Raw genomic sequence first — 27,249 nt, forward strand, 5'->3', positions numbered from 1 at the left:
TGCAGATTTTTTTTTTTTTTTTTTTTTTTTTGCTATGTTGGTTCTATGAATCAGCCCTTTATGGCTAAGAGACTAATGGGCCTGTCCTGAGTTTGGAGGATTGAGCCAAATAGGAGTGAAATCACAGATATTGCTATAGATATGAAAAAAATACAATGTGCTTATTCCTATGTTTATCCAGGATGCAATTTAAAATATGATTATTGTAAGCTAGATTTACTATAGGGTTTATTTTGTTGTCCTTGGTAAATGTCACCTCAAAGTAGTTCCACTTCTATTTTCCTCAAGGGAGCAGAGATGCTCATGAACACTTGTAGACAGGGGCATACTGTCAAGTTAAAGCAGATATGGAAAAGTTTCTACTGAGAGAGAGAAATATTGTAAACTGTCCAGAATGTTAAAAATAAATAAGATTTATATATCAGAAAAATACTCTTCTAGATGTAGTGTCTTACTTCATAGATTAATAACTAATTGTAGACACAATTTTACAGCTTCTTGAAATTATTTTTATTACAATCTAGTTGCTAAGGTCATTTTTTGACAGGATTCTACAGTGAAAACGAGGACTTTACCAGTGATTTCCTGTGCTGGTTATGTACTTCCTTAAAAAGAAAAAGAGAAAGAAGGAAGGAAGTAAACAAGGGGGGTGCAGGGAAGGAGGGCAGTAGAGCAACACTTATCATCTTGCTCATTTCAGATTGAGACTACATGAATAACCTTGTTTCAAAGTAGAGCTCCCATTAGTTATATTATGAAATTACAGGGTATTTTTCCTTCAGGAATCTCAAAGTTATTTTCTGGTATCAATTTGTCAATAGTCCAATGCCTTCGATCCTGTAGTGCCCAGAGGAGTCTGTCCTGGCATTATTTCTGCAGAGCCTTTCATTAGCCTTATGACAACCCAAGGTAAGAAGCATCAATAATGACTGTAAAGTTTTGTTTTGTTTTCCAAATGCTTACTTAACTGACAAACAATATATACATGAAAAAAAAGAATGGCTTTACAAGAACTGGAAAACTTAACGGCAATATATTTATATTTTTCTAAAATCTACTCAAGCTTTCATTCAAAGATTATATTAATACATGTTAGGCACTTAGACAGTGCCTGATGAAATATACTCAATAAAAATTACTTCTTACTTAATGACATCCAGTAATCTCACAACTATTTTTTATTAGTTACTGTGACTTATGGCAAGTCATTTAACCTCTTCACCTCAGTTTCCTCACTTTTTAAATGAGGCTTTCACCTACATATTAGTATTAACATGACTAAAGATACATAAAACCATAAAACCATATTTAAGTTTTTATACAAATATGAAAATACACATTATTTTTATATTTGTACTAATAATTATACAAATTATTAGTATAATAAATATGGGTCTTGAACTTTAGGCACTTTTGAAATATTAACACTGATAATAATAAATCATATAGAATATATATTATCCCCACTACTAATAAACTGTGAAAAAGGTAATGCTGATGTTCTGTCATTACAGATAGATTCTTCTAAAATAAAGATCTTCTTGGTGAACATGCATAACTTCGTGCCACTCTAAGGATGACTGTAGACAGTCTCATGGGATTATGAAGATTTGAAGAGCAAATCAAATAAAATGGAACTTAAGCAATTTTATAAACGTTTCTTACTGGAAACCAATGGTGAAACCAACAGTCCAATATACCACTGAAACTGTCATATAGTCATGAATAAGTATTTCAGAATAGGAGGGAAAACTGAGGTTTGGGCTGGGATTACAGAACGCCCTCTGAATGTCAGAGATTATGACCTAGAGCAGGTTAAGTTGCTTGTATCTGAATTCTGTGTCATTGTGATCCTTCTTACTGTACCCATCTCTAAATAAGAGCACTTAAACCTATGGTACTTAATGACAGTACCGGTGACTTTGATATTTACCCATCTACTGTTGTGTATTATTGTATATCTCAATTACGTATGTCTCATATCTCTAGAACATTTTTGATAGGCAAAGGCCTGGGTCAATCCAAGGGTCTGGTATGTTATTAAAAGTGACTTTTTCTTGTAGTTTTGGTTTCACAGTTAATTGCTTCAGACAATCTTCACAAAAAAAGGTAAAAAAAAAAAAATCCCTGAAACCCAGAAAGTTTAAATAAGTAACTTGTCCAAAATTACTTGATTAGGCTTTTGTAAATATATTTTGAATTGGATCTTTATATTATCTGTTAAGTACTGATGATTTGTGACCACTGAGCTTGCAAATAAATATAAAATAAGAGTTATGGTAACTTACTTTTTATACCACTTTCCTCCTATTTTATCTAGTACTTTTCATTTTATAAAATACCTTCACCTACATTATTGCATTTAAAGATTGATTACAGAGAGAAGAAGCCAAGTATAAGAAATGATGCTAGTATATTATGTATTGGGAAACATAAGGAGAGCTGAGCAGGATTTAGATTAATTCACAGACAGCACAATGGTAACATTTGTTACTGTTGAGATAAATCTATAAAAGAAACTTATTTTAAAAGGGAAGCAAAAGACAAGACTTTGCAGTTTCCTTAAGCTAGAATGTCCTTCTATTTCTTCTTCCATCTCAGAGTAGTCTACTTTTTTCTCAAAGCTTAGCTCAAAGGCCTTCTGGTTTTATGAAGTTATCACTGATCCCTCTGAGTTTGCAATGAATTGCTTCTTTCTGTGTTCCCATTGCTCTTTACATGTAGTGCCGGCATAATATTTGTTTCTTCTTTGTAAATAATGATTTACTTTATAAAGCTTCTTGAAGGCAGTGGCCAGACTGTCATTGTTAGCTCCCATTATGCCCAGCCCAGGGCTCTACAGAGCAAGGAATTTCATAAACACATGCAAAACTGAACTAACTGTTTAGAGGACACTTAGGGAACGCAACTTAGTGAATTCACAGTGGAGAGAAACCACTAAATACTCCCACAAAACATCCCCAAGTATCAACTTCTGCCAGATTCTTCATGAGATTCCTTCGATATCATAAATGATGGCAAAGTCATTGGTAATAAGAAAAACGTGGCAGAAAAGATTATTGAGGGTCAATAATTAAAATCAAAGTGGAGAGCAGAAATTTAGGAAAGCAGACAGGTACAAGAATTCTTCATTCCATGGTTAGATATTAAGGGCTCACTATGTATCAGGCACTATACTTAATTGCCCGGGATACAATAAAGAACACAGGTTCATTTCTGTCTGCAAGGAGCTTACAATCTGATGTAGTGGGCAGACTAGTAAGTAATAATTACAAAATGAAATGGTGAGTGCATTGTTCAGGAGAATTACCTACTACAACAGGGCAGTTGCATTGCTAAGAAAACTTGCTCTTAAATTAACTTAAAAACATAGTTTCAGTGACAAAAAGGAGTTAGGGATTTTTTGTCTTATAACAGCAAAACTATTTTAATGTAGGCATTTTAATAATAAAGTTGCATGTCTTGATACCTGTGTTAGATATAGTGAACTCCAATTTTCTCTTCAAGGAATCAGTATGTCAGTATGTTCAGCTCTCTTACTCTTTGATTCTCCATTTTAAAGTTTAACTTCCTGGTTCTCTTTGCCCCCTTGCCTCTAGTTTCAGTAAACAACTTTCCCACCAGTTCTAATCAGTAGTTCACATCTGTTCTCCTAGTCACCTGCTTTGACCTGAGTCACCCCTGGTCACCTGCTCCGTCTTGAGTCACCCTGGTCACTTGCTCCATCCTGAGTCACCCTTGGTCACCTTCTCTGACCTGAATCATCCTGAGTCACCTGTTCTGTAACCGCCCTTCCCACCAAACTACTCACCCCACTCTGGCTTGTACCCCTGCTCTCTTTAAAATAGCCAATTGGAATTAGCTTGGACTGCGCAGTCCAACCCTAGCCAATAGAGGAACCACACAGCAGTAGGGGCTACCTGCATTAGGAATAAGAACCCCTTCCCCTCCCTTGTCTAGGTGTGCTCTCACCATTATTCCATCACGAGTCGCAACCTTCTATAGAAGTAAAAATTGCCTTGCTGAGACAATTAAATTTATGTTGGAGTGCTATTTCTTTGTGGCACTGAGGAAGAAGCATTTGGTTCTAACAGCTGTAAATATGTAGATGCAAAACCAAAACCATCACTGCACAAATCTAGCATTTGACAACATTCAGATTTTCCTCAAGAACAATGGTCTTTACTTTCTCAACATCACCAGCATTAAGATTACATACTCTCATAGGAACTTAAATTTCTTCTTTGAAGTGTTTATCACAGTAGTAGTTACTGTTGTACTTATTTAAGTATTTCTCCCTGCTTTCGCCATGAGCTCCAAGACGTTAGGAAATAAGTCTGTTTTGCACATTTTTATACCTCTAGCTCAGTACCTTGCACATAATAGGTACTCAGTAAGTTAAATTACTAACACTTGTTACTTTTATCATTCAATGCCACATAAATAAAGTTGCTGTATGGATTACAACAGCTTTTTCACTCTTTATGGTTCTCTTTCCAGAATGCAGTATGAGTCCTGCACAAAATCAAGTTATAATTGTGAGGCCTGAATGGTGCTTGGGACCAGCAAGCACTGTTGGCCAGGCTGTGACCAGCACAAGGAAGTCCAGTCAAGCTAGAGGTGGAGGCTGAGATCCAGCCTGTTCTCCCCTCCTCAAGTTGTAGTGCAAAGCTACATGTATTGGAAGGAAATAGCACCTCTTTCTAATTCACAGTCACCTTGATAATGCAACTTGTTGGTGTCTCTAATCAAACACACTGTGAAGTAAAAAATGCAATTGGAGCAAGTAGAAATTATGGAGCTAAAGTTTCATCTAATAGTGTTTTGTTTTGTTGATTAGCAGTGCGGTGGAAATCCACTGGATGCTTTTGAGGAAGGGGATAACATGGATAATATGGCAGCCAAAATAATTGATTTAGAACCTAGCATTTCCATTTCCCATGCAGCAGGAATTCCTCTCACTTGCTATGCCTTTATGAAAGCCAACATATTGAGCCTATTCCAATATGTCATTAATAAAAAGAGCTTTAATTTATTTGCATAATTATTTATCTTGTTAGCTTTCTTTGTTTTCAGAAATAGTTATTATATTGTTCATAGACATTTCTAACGCAGTTGTTAAAACACCGAGCCAATATAATCTCAGTGCAAATGTCATTGTATCCATGAGTGATTATTTTAATTCTGTGTTATTTAGAATACACTTCATTTAATTTAAAATCACAGTTGTGAAATTATTTTGATTTTAAATACCTTATTGGAGGCTGAACCTCACAAGCAGTTAGCTACTAGCTGCCACTAGTAACATCCAGGAAAGCCAGACATATTTCAGAAAGGGAAACTAATAGGAAAACCTTCAGAAGATTCATTCAAAGCAGAAAATAAGAATCAGAAGGACTTGTATCTTTTAGCAACATAAATGATAGTCACAATGATAAAGATAATTAATATTTATTATTTACTATATGCCAGGCACTGTGCTAAGTATATCATCTTATTATTTTTCAAAACAAAGAAGGAAAATAACTTGACTGAGGTACAACTTGAACCTTCAGACCTGTTTAAATCCAAATAAAATATCAATAAAGGCATGCACTTCCCCATGTTAGACATGGCACTTCAGAACACCTGGCTCTAAGTGTCTAAAAACCCAGAGAGCTTCTGATCCCAGAAACTTCCTTTCAGGAAGGGACAATTGGCTCTTTTTTATGAGGTCATAAAGAAATATAAAGACTTATCACTGCTACTCTTAAAAGAGCCCCCAATTTCCCCTGAACAAACAAGAAGACATACAAAATGTGTACTGATCTACTTCCCTTGTCAGTCTAAATGTAAACTTCCTGGCTGTGGTTTTAATTGGAAATAGAACCCTTCCTTGCTGTCCAAATTTATTACAGTTACACATCACCCTCAGGTTTTCATCTAGGAGACAAGTTATTCCGGTGATGGATGATGCAATATTTATATATCATCTTGCAAAGTAAGCAAAAAGACTTCCAGTTTAAAAGCACTATAAGGCTATTGTTATAGTCTAGTAATGAAGACAGTAAATTTGGGGAAAAAATTATATATGGCTAAGTATTAAAAATTTTAGAAGAGGGACTTTTATACAAATTGTATAGGTTCAGAGTATATCTTTCAGTTCGGGTGGCCAGTTGTAAGGTGCCACTCTTAAAATTTGTTGCCCCCTGTGTAAAGTTCTAGTCAAAGAATTTTGCTCATAGTTTAGCTCAATGTTTATTTATCCAAATTTCATCTGTCTTTCTGTTAACTTGCCATTCTAAATATTTATTGGTGATGATTATAGAACTTCCAAGTGATATATTATTAAATAATTAAAACAAAAATGAGAGATGAAGAGCCATAGTACGTAGAGTTTTATCAAAAATCCTAACTTAATTGTGGTTACCATGATATATCATAAAATCTATTCCTGACAGCTAAGGAAATAAGAGAAACATGATTTCTTAATATAGTAATTCCATAATAAGAGGAAGCATATAAATAAACAAGACAAAACTTATTAAGGAGAATATTTATAATCTGTTGGTAGGAATTCAAAGTAGTGCAACCACATTTGACGAAAATGCTCATACTCTACAGTCCAACAGATTGGCTTTGGGGTGCGTACCTTGGGAAAAACAAAATCAAACTTGCTCATACACACCAACAGTTTGGTACAAAGATCTTTCTTGTAGAGTGGCTTATAATTGCAAAAAGTAAAAATAAAAAAAGAAACTTCCCATATTTCCATTAATGAGTTATGTATTTATATAATGAAATATACACATATGCATACATATGTACCTATATATAGTATTAACATGAATTAACATGATCATATAGATCAAATGAATAATTTACAAATATAATGTTGAATGACAAAGCAAATTACAGAATAGTTTTTTTTTTTTCAGGATGGTAATGTTAAAAAAATCCAAAATCAAAACTATATATTATTTTTGAACACATAATCCAGGTATAAAAGCATAAAAGCATGGACTAGAAGGAAATACACCAATTCAAGATACTGATTTCTTCTTAGGGAAATAGGGACAAAGATTATTTCAACTCTGTCAGTCATATATATTTTTTAAATTCTTACAAAAACAATATAACATTACCATTGTTAATCATAAATCATAAGTGGTGGAGGGCTTTTTGGTGCTCTTTCTTTTTTTCTTTTTTTTTTTTTTTTTTGAGACACAGTTTCACTCTGTCACCCAGGCTGGAGTGCAGTGGCATGATGCCTCTTGGGTTCAAGTGATTCTCGTACCTCAGCCTCCTGAGTGGCTGGAATTACAAGTGCACACCATTACACCTGGCCAATTTTTGTATTTTTAGTAGAGATGGGGTTTTGGCATGTTGGTCAGGTTGGTCTCAAACTCCCAACCTCAAGTGATCCTCCTGCCTCGGCCTTCCAAAGTGCTGGGATTACAGGCATGAGCCACCATGCCCAGCCTATAAGTTGTGGTTGCACATGTATTTATCATACTGTTTATGTACCTTAAAATATTTTTAATTGAAAAATAAAGTTTTATGATTTTCTCCAAAGTTAAGAACCTTTAAAAGATTAAGGGCCTCTAGCACAGCCAATACCCCGAAGACCTTGTGTATATCAGAGCAATAATCTTTGATATGAATGTTATGGTCCAACAAATATATCTCTGTTTAACGGTTCATTCATTCATTTAACATATGTTTACAGGGCTCTACTATGGGCACTACAAAACACAATTCCTACCCTTTGGAGCTCATATTCTGGAGGGGAATACGATATAAATAGATGAGCAAATAATGACCTATGAGATATCAGTTCTATCCTGATAGTCAGAGGTGGCCTGTAAGGAGTAAAACCATTGACATCTCTTCTGATTGGTCAGTGTTTATGCTGTCCCAGTTTGTAAATATTTTTATTATAATCCCCATAAAAAATTCAGAAGATGCATTTCAATAGGGTGGTCAGATAGGCCCCTTTGAGGTTTTTTAAGTGGAAAGCTGAATAAAAGTTAGGAAAAAACTATAGGAAGATATTGAGAATGCAGATTGAAGCCAAGAAGCAGGAATAAACAGTGTTACAAGGAACAGCAAGAGAGTGCAGCTACAGAGGACTGAGCAAGGCAGGAGCAATGAGAGTGGAGGTTAGAGAAGAATGCAGGAGCCAGATTAGATAGAAACTTCCAGGCAGTAGTAAGGCTTGAGATATGATGTTGAATGGACACAAAGTTATGAGAAAAATTGAACAAGGAAAGGGCCAGACTGGCTGAGATGTTTAAAATTATATGCATACATATATTATTATATTACATACAATGTCTCTATTTTATAACAGCTTATATTATACAGTATATAAATGATGTTGATAGCAGGACAAAAGTGGGGAGCAGGGAGACGAATTAGGAGATACTGCGGGAGTCTAGCCTGGAGACACAGCTGGTTGAGACCTGGCTCTTGGCAGTGGAGAAGGTGAAAAGTGGTTGGGTTTGCAATTGACGGTTTTGCTAACAGCACTTGCTGATATATGTTGTGAGAGATATAAAGGAGTTAAAGAGGATTCTTAGATTTTTCATCTTCAGCAGCTAGATGAGTATAAGTTGCCATTTACAGATATGGGAAATACTAGAGGCAGAATAGATTTAGGAAGAAGAAATCAAGAGTTCTATAATAAACACATTAAGTTTAAACTGCCTACTAGACATCCAAGTAGAGACAGCATGTAGGCAGTTGGCTATATGATAACAGTTGTTATTGATACTGTAAAAAACCAAAAACAAAACAAAAGCATCACACTAACCACTTTTCTCAACACCTCACCCACAAGAATATGATTTTGTTAACTAGCCAACAGTTGCTGACTTATTATTCTGTTTTTTACATGATGAATACAATATGTACTCTGCTTTCTATGATTTCTAACAGCTTATTTCCATTTATATGAACACGTTAATGGAAAAGAAAGCAAGAATGGAAACAAACACTGTTGATCAGTTCTCTTATCTCTGAATGAAGACACTCATCACGTAATATGTATTTTCAACGTTCCATACACTCTGTTTACACAATCCAATTTTCTGAGGCTATTTCAGATAAAAGGCTTTTTAAATAACAAAATCATAGTATTATAGCTCATAGCCCAAATCATAAATGTTATTTTTTAAAAAAGGTTTTCACTATGGTTTTATTCCACATGCTACAAATAAAATTAGGGGGGAATAGAATAGTTTAAGAGTGGAACGTAGGTGTCAGAGTGGGTTTATATCCTCTTTGCATGACTTACTTACGATAATTATTTAACCTCATGCTTCAATTACTCTGGTGAGTAAGGATAAGACAGGACTGAGGATTATAAGAACCAACACAGTCCAAGCTTTCAGTACAGTGCATGACACCAGGTAAGTTCTTCATAAATATCAGCTACAAGTATTATTTGTAAAAATATAGCACGAGTTCAATTCAACAAGCATGTAACTACTCCTATATGCATCACACCATGTTCGGCACTATAAAAGCACTGTCTCCCGTGATGGCTAAATAGAACATAATTCTGAGCCAGATAGTAGCCACATTGATGAGTATGCTCCCTAACACCTCATATAAGATTAGTCTTTCTAAACTTTGAAACAAAAACCCATATGGAGTGGCCCAGGCATCAACAATCAACCTCAGATTAGCATATTGGCCACCAACTCATTTTCTCTATGTCATGCACACAGCTTCTGTAACTTACGCAGACCACACACATTGGATTCTGTTCTGTCTGGAGAGAGCATGCAGATGGTCCACAATATGAATGACCTCAGTCCACTCTGACCCACAAAGGAATCCAAAAATTTTGAATGTCATTTTCAAAAAGATTGAGGTCCTTTGGTATAACCTTCATATGACCTACAAATCTCAGCTCTCCATATCTGGCAGACAATTTATAGTTTTACACATCCCACATTCATGTCTTCTGGCACCTATGCACACACTAAAATATCTTTCTTTGAAATAGAGAATTCTTTTTCTAGAACAGTCTTTTAACTTCTCAGCAGGCTTCATGTTCCTTACACTTGTCTAATCTTTTCTACCAGTTTATAATTTCTTCCTTCATACAAATCACTATAGAGGAACCATGACAACATTGCTGAAACACAAGACTAGCTTCCAGACCATGCTTAGAAATTGTTTGGAAGCGTACTTGATTTCTTCATTTTATGATTTCCAAGAAGGAAAGGGAGCAACAGGAAAGCAACAAAATGTCACATACGATGGTGAAAAATCACTGTGCAGACATGACCTCATGATAATGTCGGCAGCTGGACTTCTCAATGGACATTAACCCTCTGAAACAAAAGGGCTATTTCTTTGTACTGGAGCAACACTTAGTTCAATTCTTTATTTAATATTTTAGAAGTCAGCCTCAAAGTAGGTCAAAGAGAAAGCAATTCTGCTTTTTCCTCAGCTCACATCTTTAATTTCCACGGAATAGATGCTATATGAATCTATCTATTCCTAGCAAGGTGAGAAGAAATTGACAACCTGCCGATCTCAGTAAGTTCTTTCCAATATTATTCTTATGAAACAAATGTAATTTTCCCCTTTTGTAAGCAAAGAAACTCTGAAATTTCTAAATGGCACACAAAAAACCAGACTGCCCATTAGTCTGGTGAATTAAAACCAAAGATTTCACACCAGCGGTTTTATACAAGGAATATAAAGGATATTCAACTTTTTTCAAAGGGACTGATTCTAAGTGGATAGGATGCTTTGCCTGAGAGTAAATGACAACTTTGCTAAGTTCTTATAACAGGAACAAAAGACAGAAACAGGCACTCAGATGAATCTCTCCCAGCCCTAAGATTATGTCTCTGCCACCAAAATCCAGTGCAGAAACACATAACAGTTCCACAAAATGAGGAGCGTGGAAAAGTCTCTGAAATGATACCTGTTCTTATGGTAAAAAGATATTCATATTTTGAACTGATTACACTGACAGAAAATTGAGTTTCTGTAAAAGGTCCAAATACTACATATATATAAATAAATATTAATTTTTGGCTTTAGTAAAAAGTTAGAATCTAAGAGCCAAAAAGTACAAAGGAGTTAAAACTCTTACAGTTAGAAATAAAGAAATTTAAATAGCCAAGAAACATATTAAAAAATCAACCCTCTCAATACATGCATCTTTTAAACATGAAATGCCATTTTTACCTTCAAATATGTCCCTATATCAATCTCAAATTTAAAACATTATAACCTTAGGAAAACAGATGTGGGAATAAGATAATTTTGTCATTATTATTTTGGTTAAACTCCGTATCCTCATTTACTTGCTAAGGCCTTTTAGTGGACGAAAATGAGAGAATATAATGTGCAGTATTGATGAGGATCTAATGACTAGCATAATTGCATAACTTGCTGGTAGAACTATAAATTGTTAACTATCTTTCTGGTGGACAATTTGACAACACCAATCAAGAACCTTAGAGTATAAAATCCAAAAAACTGAAATGCCTAGGAATAGAAGGCTGACTGAAGAAATATTCATATGGTAGAATACTATACAACAGTTTATCTCAAAAACTTCGTGTTAAATTTAAAAAAGGATATTATGCAATGTTTGGTACAGTATTTTTCCACTTATTCAAGTTTCAAAAACAATGCTACATATAATTTGTGGATCATAATCAGTATATAATTTCCAATTACTTGTTAAGTAAGAGAAAAGAATATAATGGAAGAAAAAATACCAGAGGCCATAACACATAGAAAGTGTAAGTTCCGTTTTGTGAAGCTTTTGTTTTGGCTGTGTATGGGGATAAGTGTGTGTTTACTGTGTTCCAACATAAAATCTATTTCTCACTGTGGATCGATTTAAAGCAAATTTTAAAGCCACAGGTATAGTTTACAAGGTGTAATTTACTCATCTTCAGCTTATTGCTTCCAAAGAGATCTCCTGACTTCGCTTAATACCGTGTGGTCAAGGCTATCTTCCTTCTTCCTCCAGAAGCACAGACAAAAGAGAGCAATGACCAGAGAGAGGGACCTGCCTAAGTTCCCTGACAACTCTTTGCCCATGACTGACACGGAGTATACATTCAACGGCAGTTCCATCCCTGGACCACACAGGAGTGCAGCCCTACCTTTTTAGCCTCAATTAAATACAATACAATGAGCTCAACATCCTAAAAACACACAGCATCGAAATCATTTTGCCATATCATTCTTTAAAAAAATTACTACTATGTTTTCCACGTTTATTTTTGTCATTGTATATCCTTCAGAAATATTACTTTAATAGCTATATATATTCTATTATGTGGCTATACAATATTTTATTTAATGGCCTTTTCACTTTGATATCTTGATGTTATTTTCATTCTTTTTTCCTTGGGTTATAATGCTGTGCTGGACATAAATCAGGACAGTCTTCTTTATCTCAACAGATTCTTACTTCCTCACATACCAAACCTCCTATATTTAATTAGAAATAGAAAAAATAAATCTCATATATAGTCTAGAGAAAGAGAGATTTCAGTATGTGAGTTCAGAGTAGATTTTGCCTCTACAATTTCTTTTTTGAGAGCAGCATAAGCTGCCCAAGTACGGTAGCTAAATTTTGCTAATTGCCTCTTAATTTACAGAGGAAAACACTAGGTTTATGATAAATGTGTTCAAAAAATAGAAAACATTATGGTAATCAAATACAGGCACGTGTCACTTTATGACAGGGATACATTTTGAGAAATGTGTCATTAGGTGATCTCATTGTGTGAACATCATAGAGTGTATTTACACACATCTAGATGGTGTACCCTGCTACACACACATAGGCTATATGGTGTAGCCTATTGCTCCTAGACTACAAGCCTGTACAGCATGTCACTATACTGAATACTATAGGCAACTATAACATGATGTTAAGTATTCGTGAACCCAAATCTACCTAAACATAGAAAAAGTACAGTAAAAATACAGCATTTTAATTTCATGAGACCTCTGTAGTATAAACAGTCCCTCATTTACCAAAACATTATTATGTGGTGCATGACTTTACAATATTCAAATCAATTAATTAGCTAGAACCATGTTATCATGTATTTGCTGCCTAGGAGTATGTTAAATGCTATGAGAAATAAAAAACAATATAATATACAGTCTTTAGTGAATTCCTACTATGCATTAGCAAGTGTGGCGGCTCTCTCACATATCATCCCACTTAAAGAGTAATGACCCACTTAAAGAGTCAGAATACAGTAAACATATGAAGAAAATGTGTATGTGGGTGTATAAATCAGTAAGATCTAATGAGGTGCTAAATGGTGGAATACAGTTGAGTACACAGGCAGTGCTGGCTACTATATATGTCTATCTAGATATAGAGATATATACATATTACATAGATAGATAGATAGATTTAACAAGAGTTAAAAAGTCAAGAGAATTATATGACCTGAAATTAACTTGAGCTAGACATTGAAAGATAGGTGGCATCAGAGTAAGTGGAGAAGAGCACGAACTTTGCTAAACAAAAGGAATGTCTTCTGCTTGTCCTCCTAGAGACAAGAGATGACATGAGGTAAAGGGCTTCATGGTGATAACACTAGTCCTCAAAATCCGAGGATCAAGAGACCATCCTAAAGCCCATGTTAAACACAAAATAAAACAAAACAAAACAAAATCAAAGAAAAGCAGAGCAAGCCTTCCAAAATTCTGGAGAATATGTCCATTGTACTTCAAAACAGTCCAGGGAGACTGATGTTTTAGGACAATACTTCTCACACTTTGCAAGTGATGATCCTCTAGACTAAAATCAGACAAGGTTATCTCCTGGGGGACAAAGGAAGTAACTTCAGTATTCCACTGCAAAGCAATCACTATTTTGAGGTCTCATATTTCACCTTTAAAAATCTTTCATCTCTGCATTCGGTTAAATGTTTCCCCTAATCTTAATGTGAAATTGGAGTTCCAGGTAGATAAGCCATATTTGTTTTACTCAACATATTCTGGTATCTCTTAAATTAATAACTATATATGCATATTTGAAATATATATGTATAGATAGATAGACAGATATAGATATAGATATAGATATTTCAACCTGATATATATATCAGGTTCTTTATTGTGTTGTTCCTCTTCCATCCTGGCCGTATCTGCCAGATATAAGAAGTTAACCAGGCCACCATTAACCATTAACCAGGCCACCAGGCAGTCATTAAAACACTGTGCCACCATCTGCTCCACCCAGTTTTTTTGTTTGTTTGTTTTTGTTTTTGTTTTTTTGAGACAGGGTCTTGCTCTGTTGCCTAGGCTGTTGTGCAGTGGCGTGATCTTGGCTCACTGCAGCCTTGACCTCCTGGGCTCAAGAGATCCCCCCACTTCAGCCTCCCAAGTAGCTGGGACTACAGGTGCATGTCACCATGTCTGGCTAACTTTTGTAGAGATGGGGTTTCTTTCTGTTGCCCAGGCTGGTCTTGAACTCCTAGACTCAAGAGATGCACCTACTTCAGCCTCTCAAAGTGCCGGGATTACAGGTGTGAGGCACCACACTTGGCCAACCCAGCCTTTTTTTCTCTCCTTTTCTGGCACTGTTTAATATTAGGCATTTGGCTACCAGATAGTATTTTCCAAGTGGCCCTTTGACATGTTGCAAAATAATATTTCACCTTTAAATTCTGAGTGCTGATCTTATTTCTCTATTCTTCTACCCTCTGAATAAACACTACTTTGTATTATTTTTGCTCAGGACTTCCATTGGCCGCAACGACCATATGCTATTTGACTTTGGTTATCTCCACCACCACTAGGTTTCGCATGTGCTGAATGCTCTGCTCACTTCACTCTGCACACGATGGTTTGCAGTAATATTTGTGAGGCTTTAGCTCAACAAAGAGCACTTACGCACACTATCTGGGACAATAAATGACATGAGGTGGTTTTAGGTTTTGTTGCCTTTGCCATAATCTTCATCAGCTCCTTTCTAAGACCTCCCCAACAAGCCATGCATGCTATGCCAAGGCAGTTTCAACTCAAATCCAGTTGTCCCCTTCCAATCAGATTGCCAGTCATAGTCCCCTGGAGATGCTATAGAGTCCTGATGAAAAGTAGTGGGCAATAGGCTATATGCTCCCAAATTCAAAAAACAGGTAGAGTACTTTAGACATGATGCAATAGATCATAAGGAGCTATTATACACTCCTCAGAAAGGAAATACTTGATATAGTGGTATATCAGAAAGACTGATTTCCTTGGAACTTAATTCATTCCAAACATGAGTTAAACTTTTCTAAGAAATAAGTCTAAATAATGAACTAATAACAATGAAGTGTTAATAATGAAAGAACTGAAGGTTTTAAAAAATTCCATTTTGGCATAATTAAGGGATAAGTCAGTTCAAATGAAAGGTGTCACTGTTATTAAAACTTCATTCATTTACTGAATTATGTTTCATGTGAACAGAGTGTATTTTTAAGATTATTTGATTATTATATAAGTCAATGTCATTTCCAGTTTTTGGAAAATTGATAGTAATTGTCATTGAAAATGTAACGGAGTTTATCAAATTAATTTCTCAAGGGCCACCTGATAGCCACCAGATGGCAACCTGAGCCAAAGGTAAATCAGAACTTGAAGTTATAGATAGCCCTGAGACTACGAGTTACCAGTCACTCATCTCTCAGGGTTCCTTTGAAACCACAAAACACAAAGACTTTCTACCACTTCTGTAAATTCCATTGGAACATAATGAAATATGCTCTACCCACAATGCTTACAATAATTAAAGTTTTTTTTTCATAATAGAAGTCTATCTAGAAATAGCACAATATGGAATGATCATTAATAGATCTGTTAAGGTCCTTAAATAAATGCCTATCGAGAGCACAGGCACGCATTAGTAAATTTCCTAAGGAAAATCCATTTTCATTTCACATTCTGACATTTTATTTAGAAAAATTATACCTTTTCTTTTAATTATTTCAGTAAACATAATGAGGTTATTGCTAACTATACCTCAGAGTACTTTATTTTCTCCAACTTTTTAGTAATATGAGTCTACTTGTAATTAAAGGCATGCTGCATTAATGATGCTGAACGTCTCCAAGGGAAACATTTAATGTCCACCTCATAATATTATGCCAAAATTACATGCACAGAAGACTTTTTAATAATCTTTGTTTCCTAATTTAGTTTTGATTGGCTCTGAAATCCATAGCAGCACTCAAGGGCTTCCATTTCTACAGTCATCAGCACTTCTGCACCATAAATTGTACAAACGCGCATGAGTTCTTCCGTCTGTAGGCTCCTTTTCAAAGCATCTGTTTAACTTATCCAGAAAATTAGCTGCAGGCTAAAGATAATTGCAGATAATTTTGCCATTTTTAAGCCACTGGGGTGTACGCAAGATATGACAGCTAACTTTGTCTAAACACAAAGAAAAAGTCATAGCTTTGTGTTGTCACTTCAGCTTTACACACAGGTTCAGATCATCCTCTCTGCTCTTTATGCAAATTGAAACAAATTGTAGTCACTAAATGATCTGTGTTTCCTGACAAAGCTCTGCCACCTGAAGCTTTCAATGTGGCTGAAAAGATAGGATCTATTCAAATGTGTTCTCCCAGCCTAAAAAAGAGGGTTAACCCCCGCCTTCCCTTCAGATTCTTCCCCATTGATGAAAACAGAGATTGTCTTTAGCCATCATCAACTCAAAAGGAATACATCAACTTAAAAAGAAAATGTATGTTTTTAAATATACACAATTTGTGTATATATATGTATATGTATATGTGTATATACATACACACACACACACACATATATATACATACACACATTTATCTTCCTTATCCACTATGATTAATAGAAATGGCAGTGCTCTCCTGAAAAACTAATGTTTATAAATACTGGTACAATTAATATAGAACAATTTTAAAGTACTTCACATTGAAGATTTATTAACTATGCCATCCAGGTTAATAAGCAGAGATCTATTGTTAAATGGAATCCATATGCTCCTTTTTTTCCCAAAATTTTACTCTATGTTAAAATAAATGCAACATTAATGGATAGTCACTGGCATATAATGATGAAGTCAATGAAAAAAGCAGCAACACGGACTCTTAATGCAATGCCAATGAACTTCAACTTTATATTAAAAAAATCGGCCTGAGGAATTATAGGTATTTCTCTCAGCACATGTTCCCTTGGTGCTCAGAACAGCTATAGCCACAGCTAATAGGAGTGTCACTAGCTGAACAAGTGATTACTGGAACAATTTTGCAGCAAACCTTTACATATAGGGGCTAACCGGTGGCTGTATTCATGTGGCAGCTCCCCTGATGTAATAGGCCATAACGACTCTGAGGGAGCAGGTATGGATGCAAGTGTCAAGGAGGGGAGAACACATAAGTCATAACACAAATGACTTTATGGATCCCCATTACACCCTGGGCTAAGGAGTACCTAAACAGGTTTGATAGGACAGCATCCTGAGACAGTTTCCCAACCTTGTGTCAGGAATCCTCACACTAAAGAGTTTTATGGAACATCCAAAACTGCAGAGAGGAAGAGTTGCTATATTAGGCCATTACCATTGACGTGGTATATAATATGCATACAAATAGTCCCAAGGTGTATATTTAAAGGATAGATTATTAAATTTGTTATGCCAATCATATGCATATTAAGGAAAACAAATTAAGCATTGATAGGCAACATTTCACAAATCTTACATTCTCCCTTGGAAAACCATTCTGTCCAATGACAAGTTTACATCCCCCAGGGCTTCGAAATATCTGCGTCACTCTAAGATGCAGCGTTTTAAAGACTGTCCTGCAGAGTTTCATGTGATCATACAAAGTATACACGTTACTGCACTTGAGAAAGCTGAGGGATATTTTAATTCTTTTTTCCCATTTGGTCTCTAACATCACTTAGCCAGTGGACTGAGAGGAATTGACTCGTTTAAATACCTTAGACCATGTCCCTTTGAAAGACAGACATGGGAAGATCTGTAACATGCCCTTTGCACTCATGATGGGAGAAAGAGGCAAGCTGAAGACACCAAGTAAACCCTTCAACATGACAGACAGGAGGAGTGCTGAACAAGCATGCTCTGGCCAGAGACTGAGATCAGGGAAGCTGCACCCACAGATCACACCTTGAAAACATCACACAGGGCTTGTGAGAGGGAAAACAGCACCCTGGGAAAGGAAATTTGCTATTTTACTTAGATCTGGAAATTATTAAACAATGCCAGAAGGAACATGTTGTTACAAGTGTCATGTAAACCAATATATAGAGCTAGAGTGTTCTCAGTAATATGCAGACTTGGCCCGGAACTCATCCTCTGCTATAAGGAGTAGAAGACTACACAACCTATCACCCAAACAGCAATTTCAATCCACATCTATAATGAGCTCTTATAGTTGACCTTTTATGAGAAATTATTAAAGACCTCACATAAAGCCTCCACAAATGTCTCTGCTCCTTTATAGATTTATTATGATTTTGCTAATGTGTTTGAATAAACTCCTTCTCTGGAAGTCTCTGCTTTCCAAAATGCAACTTCTTTGCACAGCACATACCTGTTCCCAGAGAGATGGGTCCTCTCTTTGAAATATTTAGTCTTTCAGGGCACTTTAGTCACCGTGACACCTAATAGCCAAGTGCTTTTTCTCACTCTCCACAAAATCAGGTTTGGACTATAATTCAAACCAGTCCCCAAAGGCACTTCTGAAAAATGGCAAGCCCTTAGCTTTAAGGTGAAAACACTCTTTATTGCTCAAAATTGTTTCCTGTTACAAAACCTTTTTTATGCTGCTAGGTCTAAGATGATCTTATGCTAATTTAACTCACTGGGGACTGTGAACAGATGCTACTTTGATTAATAGTATCACTATCCTGAAAATGCCAGGCCAGGTTCAAGATAATATAGTCAGGTAAGATTACTATTAAAATCTGCCATACAATTATATCTGTTATGTGGAGAAAAATGGGATCACAGTTCTTGTGTGAAATAAAAACCACCTATAACAAAAAGAAAAAAAAAACCATAAACCAAATAAACTCACCATCTTAACTCTTTAGCACATTAATGTATACCATTTTAATCACCAGCCTCCTTACTAATACTTACAGAAATATTGTCAGCTATGTCTTTCATAAAAATTCAATGTGTTACCCTAATATTACCTTTTCACATGGTATTTAACTTTCTATGCAGGAAAAAAAAGACTTATATAAGCCATGAGAAAAATGAATTCTGTAACTTTGCTTATCAAAAAAAAAGTATCTGAATTTATACATGCTGAGCCCTTGCTTTTCAGCAAGTAAGTTTTCTATGTTCCAAAAGTCATCTTTAAAATATACATAGAAAACTATGACCTTGACAATAAGGGGAGTTGGCAAATAAGATTTTTCTGGAAAAACCTCTCACAAGGCTTTAGTCCCTCTCTCCTCTATTTTTTTTCTTGCTGATCTCCTAACCAAGGACTCCCAAATCATAGCTGCCTCCTGATGAAGATAATTATGAGATCTAGTCTCTCCTTGAACTACAGAATTTGGGACTGGCTTTATACACATATGTGAAGAAACATTTGTGTTTTTAAAGTTGGTTTGCCAATGCATTTTATCCTTAACATGACAGATATGACCTAATCATATTTCTAACCTCCAATCTAAAATTTAACCTTCAACTAGACTTTTTCTTTTATAATATATGCGATAGTATATCTGCCTCAGTGAAACTATTGGTTTTCAGGGAAGCAGAAAGTAAGTTCCTTCCAGGGCATCAATCACAGTGTGCAAATTGTAATTCCAGGCAGGGTAAGCCTCCACTGAGAAAGAAACTAGCCTTTTAACACAAATCTGCCACCTGCAGATTCAACTTATTGCATGAATTGTCTTCACGCTCACCACATCTGTATGTATATGCGATTAGACTCTATTTATATGAAATATTTGATGTAAAAGGGTTACCTCACCATTGCACAGAATGTCTCAGGAGGGTCTCCACAGGTAATATCCGGAGGATCGAGTTTCACTTTCAGATATTTTGTCATGTCCGTGGATTCCGGCTGGCAGGCCATGTAATCCCAAACTTTCCCTTCTTCTGTGTAAATCTGAGTCTTACACAGATCATAATGTCCCCAAACCAAAGGGTAGGGCTGCATCACTGAGGACACTGTAACCCAAAGGGCATGAATCGACAGGAATCTTGACAAATACATCTCTAAATTCTTTGTAATCTTCTTGGAAACTAAAGCAGAGCTTGCTTTATGATCTGCGATCTTTGTCTAGTTTACATATATGTACATATATGTATGTATGTATACAGGTAGGTAGGTCTGTGTATTCTTTTAAAAAATGAGGATGGGACCTCAAAGCAGATCCCAAAACCGAAAATGAAGAGTTAAGATACTGTGCGTATTCAGGTATATTGAGGACTTTGGTGGAAACCTAACATACTTGTGTGTTAGGCATTAACAACTTGTAGCTTTTTCTTTGTCCTAGAACATATCTATTAGACTCAGGTCTAGTTTGGTTTTTGTAAAATATGTCCAACTGCAGATAATAATTTAGCAAAGTGATGGCTCTCCCGTTGTACATCCGATAACCCTGAGTGATCCTCAATGTTCACAGCTCACAAGGGACGCTCAGGCAGGCTGAGATATCAGTATCTGAAGCAAAAGGATGAGTGTCCATAGCCCGGTGTCTGTTTCCCATCAATCATTCTTTTCTTCTGGCACCAACACCCTTTTAGAAACAATAAGAGTAAGAGTTATTGTCCCAGAATCAATGTATTACGAAACGTACAATATGTTGACATTTTGGAGGTCTGATGCAATATAAAGCAAATTGGTGTAATGTGGATAACCTTTACTCAGCTGTTTTGCTAGAATGAGCAAACCATAGAAATCATTCACATTGGGGAGAATTTCGATATGAAGGATTTAACTCTTCCATAACAAAGACAGACACGTGTGTGTGAGTTACAGGTTTTCACTTCAAAAATTACATTTCCATCTTGACAAAACTGAGAGCAAGCAGCTAGATTTGAACATTTCTCATACACTGCAGTGCTAGAAAATCTTCCAAGAGAACAATGGGGTAAATGAGCGCTTTTATAATGATGACAAAGATACGACAACAACTTACATCCCTTTTGTCTCTTGACAAAGAGACCCTAAAAATCTCCAAATTCCTTGTACATTTCTTAGCTTTTGTTTGCTGGAGTGAAAATCAGCATTGGTAGCATAAGCCTGTCCCTGTGGATTTGCTCATTATATTTGAAGAATTTAGCATATTTTGTTTAGTTGCATTTAGTAATAAAGATAACTTGGCTCTCTAAAAAAATATTCAAAAATAAAACCAAAGGAGCAAAATTTCCTTTCATAAGAATTTTCTATATTTTTACATCTTTTTATAGCTATTACATGTGCATTTGCCGTTACTTTTTGCAACAGAAGAGAATTTGTCCCAAAGGCAAATATTGTAAGCTGCTTTAAAACTAAAAGCTCTGTAGTAAAATGCACAATTTAAAATGCACATATAAAAATAGCCGAGGGTGAGTTAACAGGCCATGAAGCAGAATAATATGGCACTAATCCTAAGAGAAAATAAAAATTACTGTGTAAAAGCACTTTTGGTTAACTGATAATGCACCCTACATAACTATGGCTACAAGTCATTGGTGAGTTTAAGTGGCCACTTTTCTATTTAGAGATCACTATCAAAATCTAAACAAATGCTAACATTTGGAAACCAGGTATTAAAAAATATATTTTCTTAATTAGATTATTTATATTTATAGTCTAAAAGTTAGATTTTAAGCAATGCAAAAAGGACAAAAAAAGCCTACAATTTTAGAAAATTCTATTATAGACCCTTCAATTCACATTAAACGGTTGAAATATGGAAGTTCACTATCTTCAAACAATCTTATAAAGGGAATTCATTATATTTAAATAATGTACCATCTTAAAATGAACTAAGCCACAGAGACTATGAAATGCCAACAGATGGTTGAATTGTGTTTCCATAGCAAAGTAATTTATAATAATTGCTTTATGGATGCAAGTGCAATTTTCATTATATTCAATTCATAAAATGTTATCATACAGCTGCAATTTGTGATATTTGCTATTAGAAAAAGTGTTGAATATTTGAGTTCCTATGAAGCAATAATTAGTAGTTTGTCTAAACATGTATAAACTACAGATTTGAATCGGCCTCTTCCTTGTAACCTAGAGACTATACTGTGTAAAGCACATTTTGAAATCTTAAGCTAAAAAGAAAAAAAATCAGAGAAGCATGTGTTGTGGCTACTACAGCCTTCTGCTTTTTTTCAGATTCATTAGTAATTTTAAGTTGATATTTTCAGACACATCCAACAATTTGACAATTAATAATCTGAGAAGGTGTTAAAGTGATGCAAATTTACATTTTTAAGATGACTTTTTCAACTGTGTTTACTAGTTTTTGTAAGAGGAAACAAATACTTTCCAAGGGGCGGGGGGATGTAGGCATTATAACTGAAGCAGTGTAAAATCTACTAGGTCAGAAATTATTAACTTTAATTCTTAGTTTCAAATACACAATAATTTATTTATCAAGAATGATATAATCTTGAAGACCTGGAATTGACTGTTTTGAGTTTGAATGGAGTGAGCATTGTGTGTTTATTTTTAATATTAGTTTGAAAATACCACTTTAAATATATTTGAGTGCTTCCTGGAGATTAGTCTACACTTTCTTTTTTAACCAACAAATGATATTCTCCTCATCCATTTATTCTCGGTTACTCTGTCCTCAACCACATTTTGCATTACTGCAACCACAAAATAAAGGGTGACCACACATTTGAACACTAAGGAAATGTATATGAACCCTTTGCTATCTCCTGACAGAACAGCAATCCCAATATAACGAATTCTCATTAAAGTATACCAGAATTATAATGATGGTCATTACACAGAATTATGGACTACACCATTGATCGAATTTAGAGAACTGACAAGGAAAAATGCAGAGGAGTGCAAGATATTTGAATATTAGGCAGTTGCAGGACTGTGCAACAGACATTCTTGACAAGAAGCAGCCAATTATAGCTTAAATTTCTGGCACATAACCAGTTGTGATTAATAGTTTTCCATTACATTACAGACATATTATTAATGTATTAAAAATGTCAAGCTTTGGCAAGCACTAATATGGCATGGCTCAGTTAGTCTGCAGAGTTTACATTTAATGAGCTCCCATTGACACAGAAAAAGATATTGACCACGGCATATTACAGATCAGGAGCAGAGGGACACTAAGCTGTTATTTAACATAATTATTTGATTTCATTCTAATTTTTATATTTGTACTATCATTATGTATCCTGCATTTCAGGGTTTTCTTACTTTTCAGTGTCACATCCACTTCAAAAGAAATCCTCTTAACTTCAAATTAGTAAGAAATTAAATCCATGAACTTCCATGACACACAATGGAAAAGCAGCCTCTGAAAATCAGGAATTTGTTATTAAAGTATAATTACAGATTTTTCGAAGAAACTGCAATGATGTAAAAATAGAATATTATTTACACCTTAACCTCCACTATTTAATGGCACTTTGTCTATCTGCTGTGCTTTCAAACAGGTTAAAATTATCAATAGCTTCTAAAAGCTAGGTCCTCACAGCAAATAGCTAGGGAAACCAATTATGAGAAGGACAGTGAATAACGTATTTGGGGACTTAACATACTAAACCTATCCCTTCTGGCCCATAACTGAACTAATTGTGAAGTGACGTGGCCTTTGAATTTGTCTCAGGTGTCCATATCACCTAAATAAGAACAGATTCAGAAGAGCTCTGGGCAGCTCCAGTTCTACCTCTTCACTTTGCAAACCTTGGGAGCTCACTGTAATCAAATAATGCTATCACCTCTACTTGGGAACTAAAGTACTGAGAAGTCCTCTTTGATAAAAAATACCCATTAATAGGTTGTGAGTACCCCATAGACCTCCGGTCTATAAATTTGCAGAACCAATGAAAAAAGATAAAATTATGTCATGGCCCTCAATTTGATAGATATTATTGATCAGGACTAAAATGGGCTATAAAATGCCTTTGCACACATAGAACATGTATTTGTCCAGGATTCTGCAGCTAATTCCCTTCCACCTTGGATTAATTTTGCAGAAGCCATTTTCGCAGGCCCTTTCTCTCATCAGAAAAAAAGCCTCCCACAATATTACATGGAATTAATAGTGATTAATATTTCATGCAATTATATTCCAAAGCAATTGCCAATTTCATCAACTGAGAGGAAGATATTATCAGTAAATCTCCTAATCTAGCTGGTTTTCAGCATTCATTTTATTATATAATCTCACTAGCAGGTGGGAATGCTGGTAGTAAGCTATTTCTTTCATAAATATTCAGCTTTTCAAGGGTACTTGAAATACATAACTATTGACTCATTCCTCATAGACATTAAGAATTTTATAAATATGCATTTTCTGAATGGGAAGAAACAAAAGGAAAATTGACTATATAGATCATTGAGTGAAAATATAAAAAGATAAAGATATACAAAATTATAACCTATCAAAATTAGCAGCTTCCAGCAGTCATAATGAAATTTATTACACAAGATATTTTAACATGTATTCAATGCTCTTTGCACTTATTTGTTCTGAAGAAAGCATTTTCTAGTCATCTTAATGGAAAACATATGCTTCTATCCTTTTGTTAACTGTCTCTCAAAATATAAGGAATTTAACATGTACTGCAACATCATTGGCATAGCTTACTCACACTTGATTGGGTATTATGAGCAACTGTCTATCATGAGATTCTTAATAAACCTAAATAACACACCTTGGTACTTGAAAGATCTCTATTTTCATTGAGAGAAGACCGATTCGAGAAATTAGATAGTACATGTTTTGCAGGATGATTGAGGATGGGATAATATCCAAAACTATTTCAGAATCAGTTAAGCCAAAAGAAATCTGGAGTTTAATTACCACATGAAAAACAAATATTTAGTTCTAATGCAGGGAAGTTCAGAGATCTAAGGTCTCAGATGCGTATATGAGAAAATCTACTCCCACCTGAAGTTTTGAAACAGAACTTTGGATTCTGCAAATAAATTTTTTTTTAAAGTATGCTAAATCTCATACTAACCTAAGACTTTACTAATATAATCTCTTATGCAATATAATTCATACACATATATTTCAATGTTAACATATAATTGGTTTTCAAAGTTGAATCCAATTTTCTTTTTTCCAAGTGACTTGATGCCTTTGTAACTAAAACTCTTCAAATTTTTATGACACTTAGAAAACCTATCAAATAAATGTGTAATGATTTAACTTTTTAAACAAATTACCTGATATGTTTCAGAATAATAATGGAAGCAAAGACAGGTATTTGCACCACTTGCAAATATACAAAAGGAAACTGCAAAATACATTTGCCTCCTCCTAAAAAGGCTAACCTGAATCATTTTAACACATACACCCAGTGAAAGCTGACAAAACAAAAATACTAATAGGAAACCAGCTTCATGTTCAAATAAACTGTTTCCATACAAAAGTTTTAAGATTATCCCTCTTAAATTCCACAATAGGAAATATCGCCAAATTAATATTTCAGTACATAGAATCCTGAATGCCTTCATGGTGGTCTTCAGTGGTGAAATGTATCTCATTTCATGGCAATCCAGAAAAGAAAATATATCCCTGGAACAACATTACATGTGAAATACTAGATGCACATTTTCCTTGCATGTTGATCCACATGCAGAGATCCAAATTCTATCTTAATGAAAAACTGAAAGTTGCTTATCTTCAAAAAGAATCTTGGAGAGTTACTGAGCTGCTTTTCCTTTGCCAAAGAGAAAGGGAGGCGGGTAAGGCATTCAAAGTGACACAGTCCAAAATACTTAATGAAATGTGGAATTGCTAATTCCCTCACTAGAGATCCTCCTCAAGGTACAAACAAAACAGAAAAGCCTCCCCTGAAAAAAAAAAAAAAAAAATTTGTAAAACTTTCCAACAAGCTTAACTATTAAGCGTATCTGAATAAACGACTTTAATGGAAGATCTTTCTGGGGTTTTTTTCTTTTCACTTCTGTCAGATAAAACAACTTTTAGTATTTTCAGTCATAAAACAGGGCCTTATTTCTAGAGCAAATCTACTGCCAGATTCACCATATGTTTAGTGGAGTTCTGAATCTTACTCAGAATTTTCCATTCCAAAGATTGACAATTTCTTATGAGGAGTGGCTCCATTATTCCCTGTATAAAAAGAAGAGGGGAGAGAGGAGGACCCTCTACTCACTGGAAATCTGTACCTCATGCAACTATAGGAGCTCAACCTGCGACTTTTCCAAGTAAAGTTGCTTTAAAATCCCCGCTAGGAATTTTCTTCCCTTGCCCTGTAAGATGACAGCCTACTCTTAAGTGGATTTCTGAAGAAAAAAAAAAAAAAAGTCCCCGGGTGAGGGTACTAAAATTAACAGCAGAGGGCGCAGTTTCTTTTTATATCTAAGTTTTTCCTTGTATGAATCACTTAATTGGTTATTTTAGGCCCAATAATATTCGGTATTATTTGTATTATATATAGATACCCACAGATCCATACAGGAGAGCAATTCAATGTCCCTAGCCGAATCCATCCACCGATTAATATGATGCCAGTAAAGAATATGAGAGAATATTCCAAACAGCATCCCTACACCAAGTCTCCCTCTTTCAATTTCCCTTTCTCCCCAGCTGCACAACATGGGATAGTAATGCTTTAATCTCGCACCAATAAAGGAGATTGAAAGAAGGTACTTCAAAAGCCCTCGGTGTGGCCACCAGATCCCCAAGGCCGGCAATAGGGCAAGTGTTTTTTGTTTGTTTGTTTTTGTTTTTTGTTTGTTTGTTTGTTTTGCTTCTCCCCAAACAAATATAATTGGCGAAAGAAAGAAAAAATAACGACAATCCTTCTGAGCGATGTGTGTGGCCAGGTGTGCGTGAGAGAGAGAGAGCGCCGGGCGCCTGTCAGTCCGCGGAAGTAGGCTCAGACCCCGCGCCTGGGCTCGGGACAAAACAGGCGGACGCATCACCCGCCCGGGGCGCACCCTGGGGAAGACTTGTGTGTGGGTGTGAGCGTGTGCCGGTGTGTGTGCGCGCAGGGCTCCGCGCGCTGCCTCCTCGGGGCGCTTTACAAAGTTCCTCGCCCACCCGGAGCCTTCCCTCCCGCCTGTGGATCGCAGCGGG

At 35.5% G+C, this 27,249-nt stretch overlaps 1 protein-coding gene across 5 annotated transcripts in view; it reads right to left on the reverse strand.

Moving 5' to 3' along the window:
• NTNG1 (netrin G1) overlaps positions 1–27,249 on the reverse strand; it is a 359,892-nt gene that overhangs the window by 331,152 nt on the left and 1,491 nt on the right. For all 5 annotated transcript variants that reach the window (XM_011968880.1, XM_011968877.1, XM_011968878.1 and 2 more), the window contains exon 2: positions 19,968–20,739. In XM_011968880.1, coding sequence (XP_011824270.1) covers positions 19,968–20,213 — 246 coding nt within the window. In that variant the 5' untranslated portion in view covers positions 20,214–20,739. The remainder of the gene's footprint in view (positions 1–19,967; positions 20,740–27,249) is intronic.

This window comes from Mandrillus leucophaeus, unplaced genomic scaffold, assembly GCF_000951045.1.
Source record: "Mandrillus leucophaeus isolate KB7577 unplaced genomic scaffold, Mleu.le_1.0 Scaffold861, whole genome shotgun sequence".
Lineage (NCBI taxonomy): Eukaryota > Metazoa > Chordata > Mammalia > Primates > Cercopithecidae > Mandrillus > Mandrillus leucophaeus.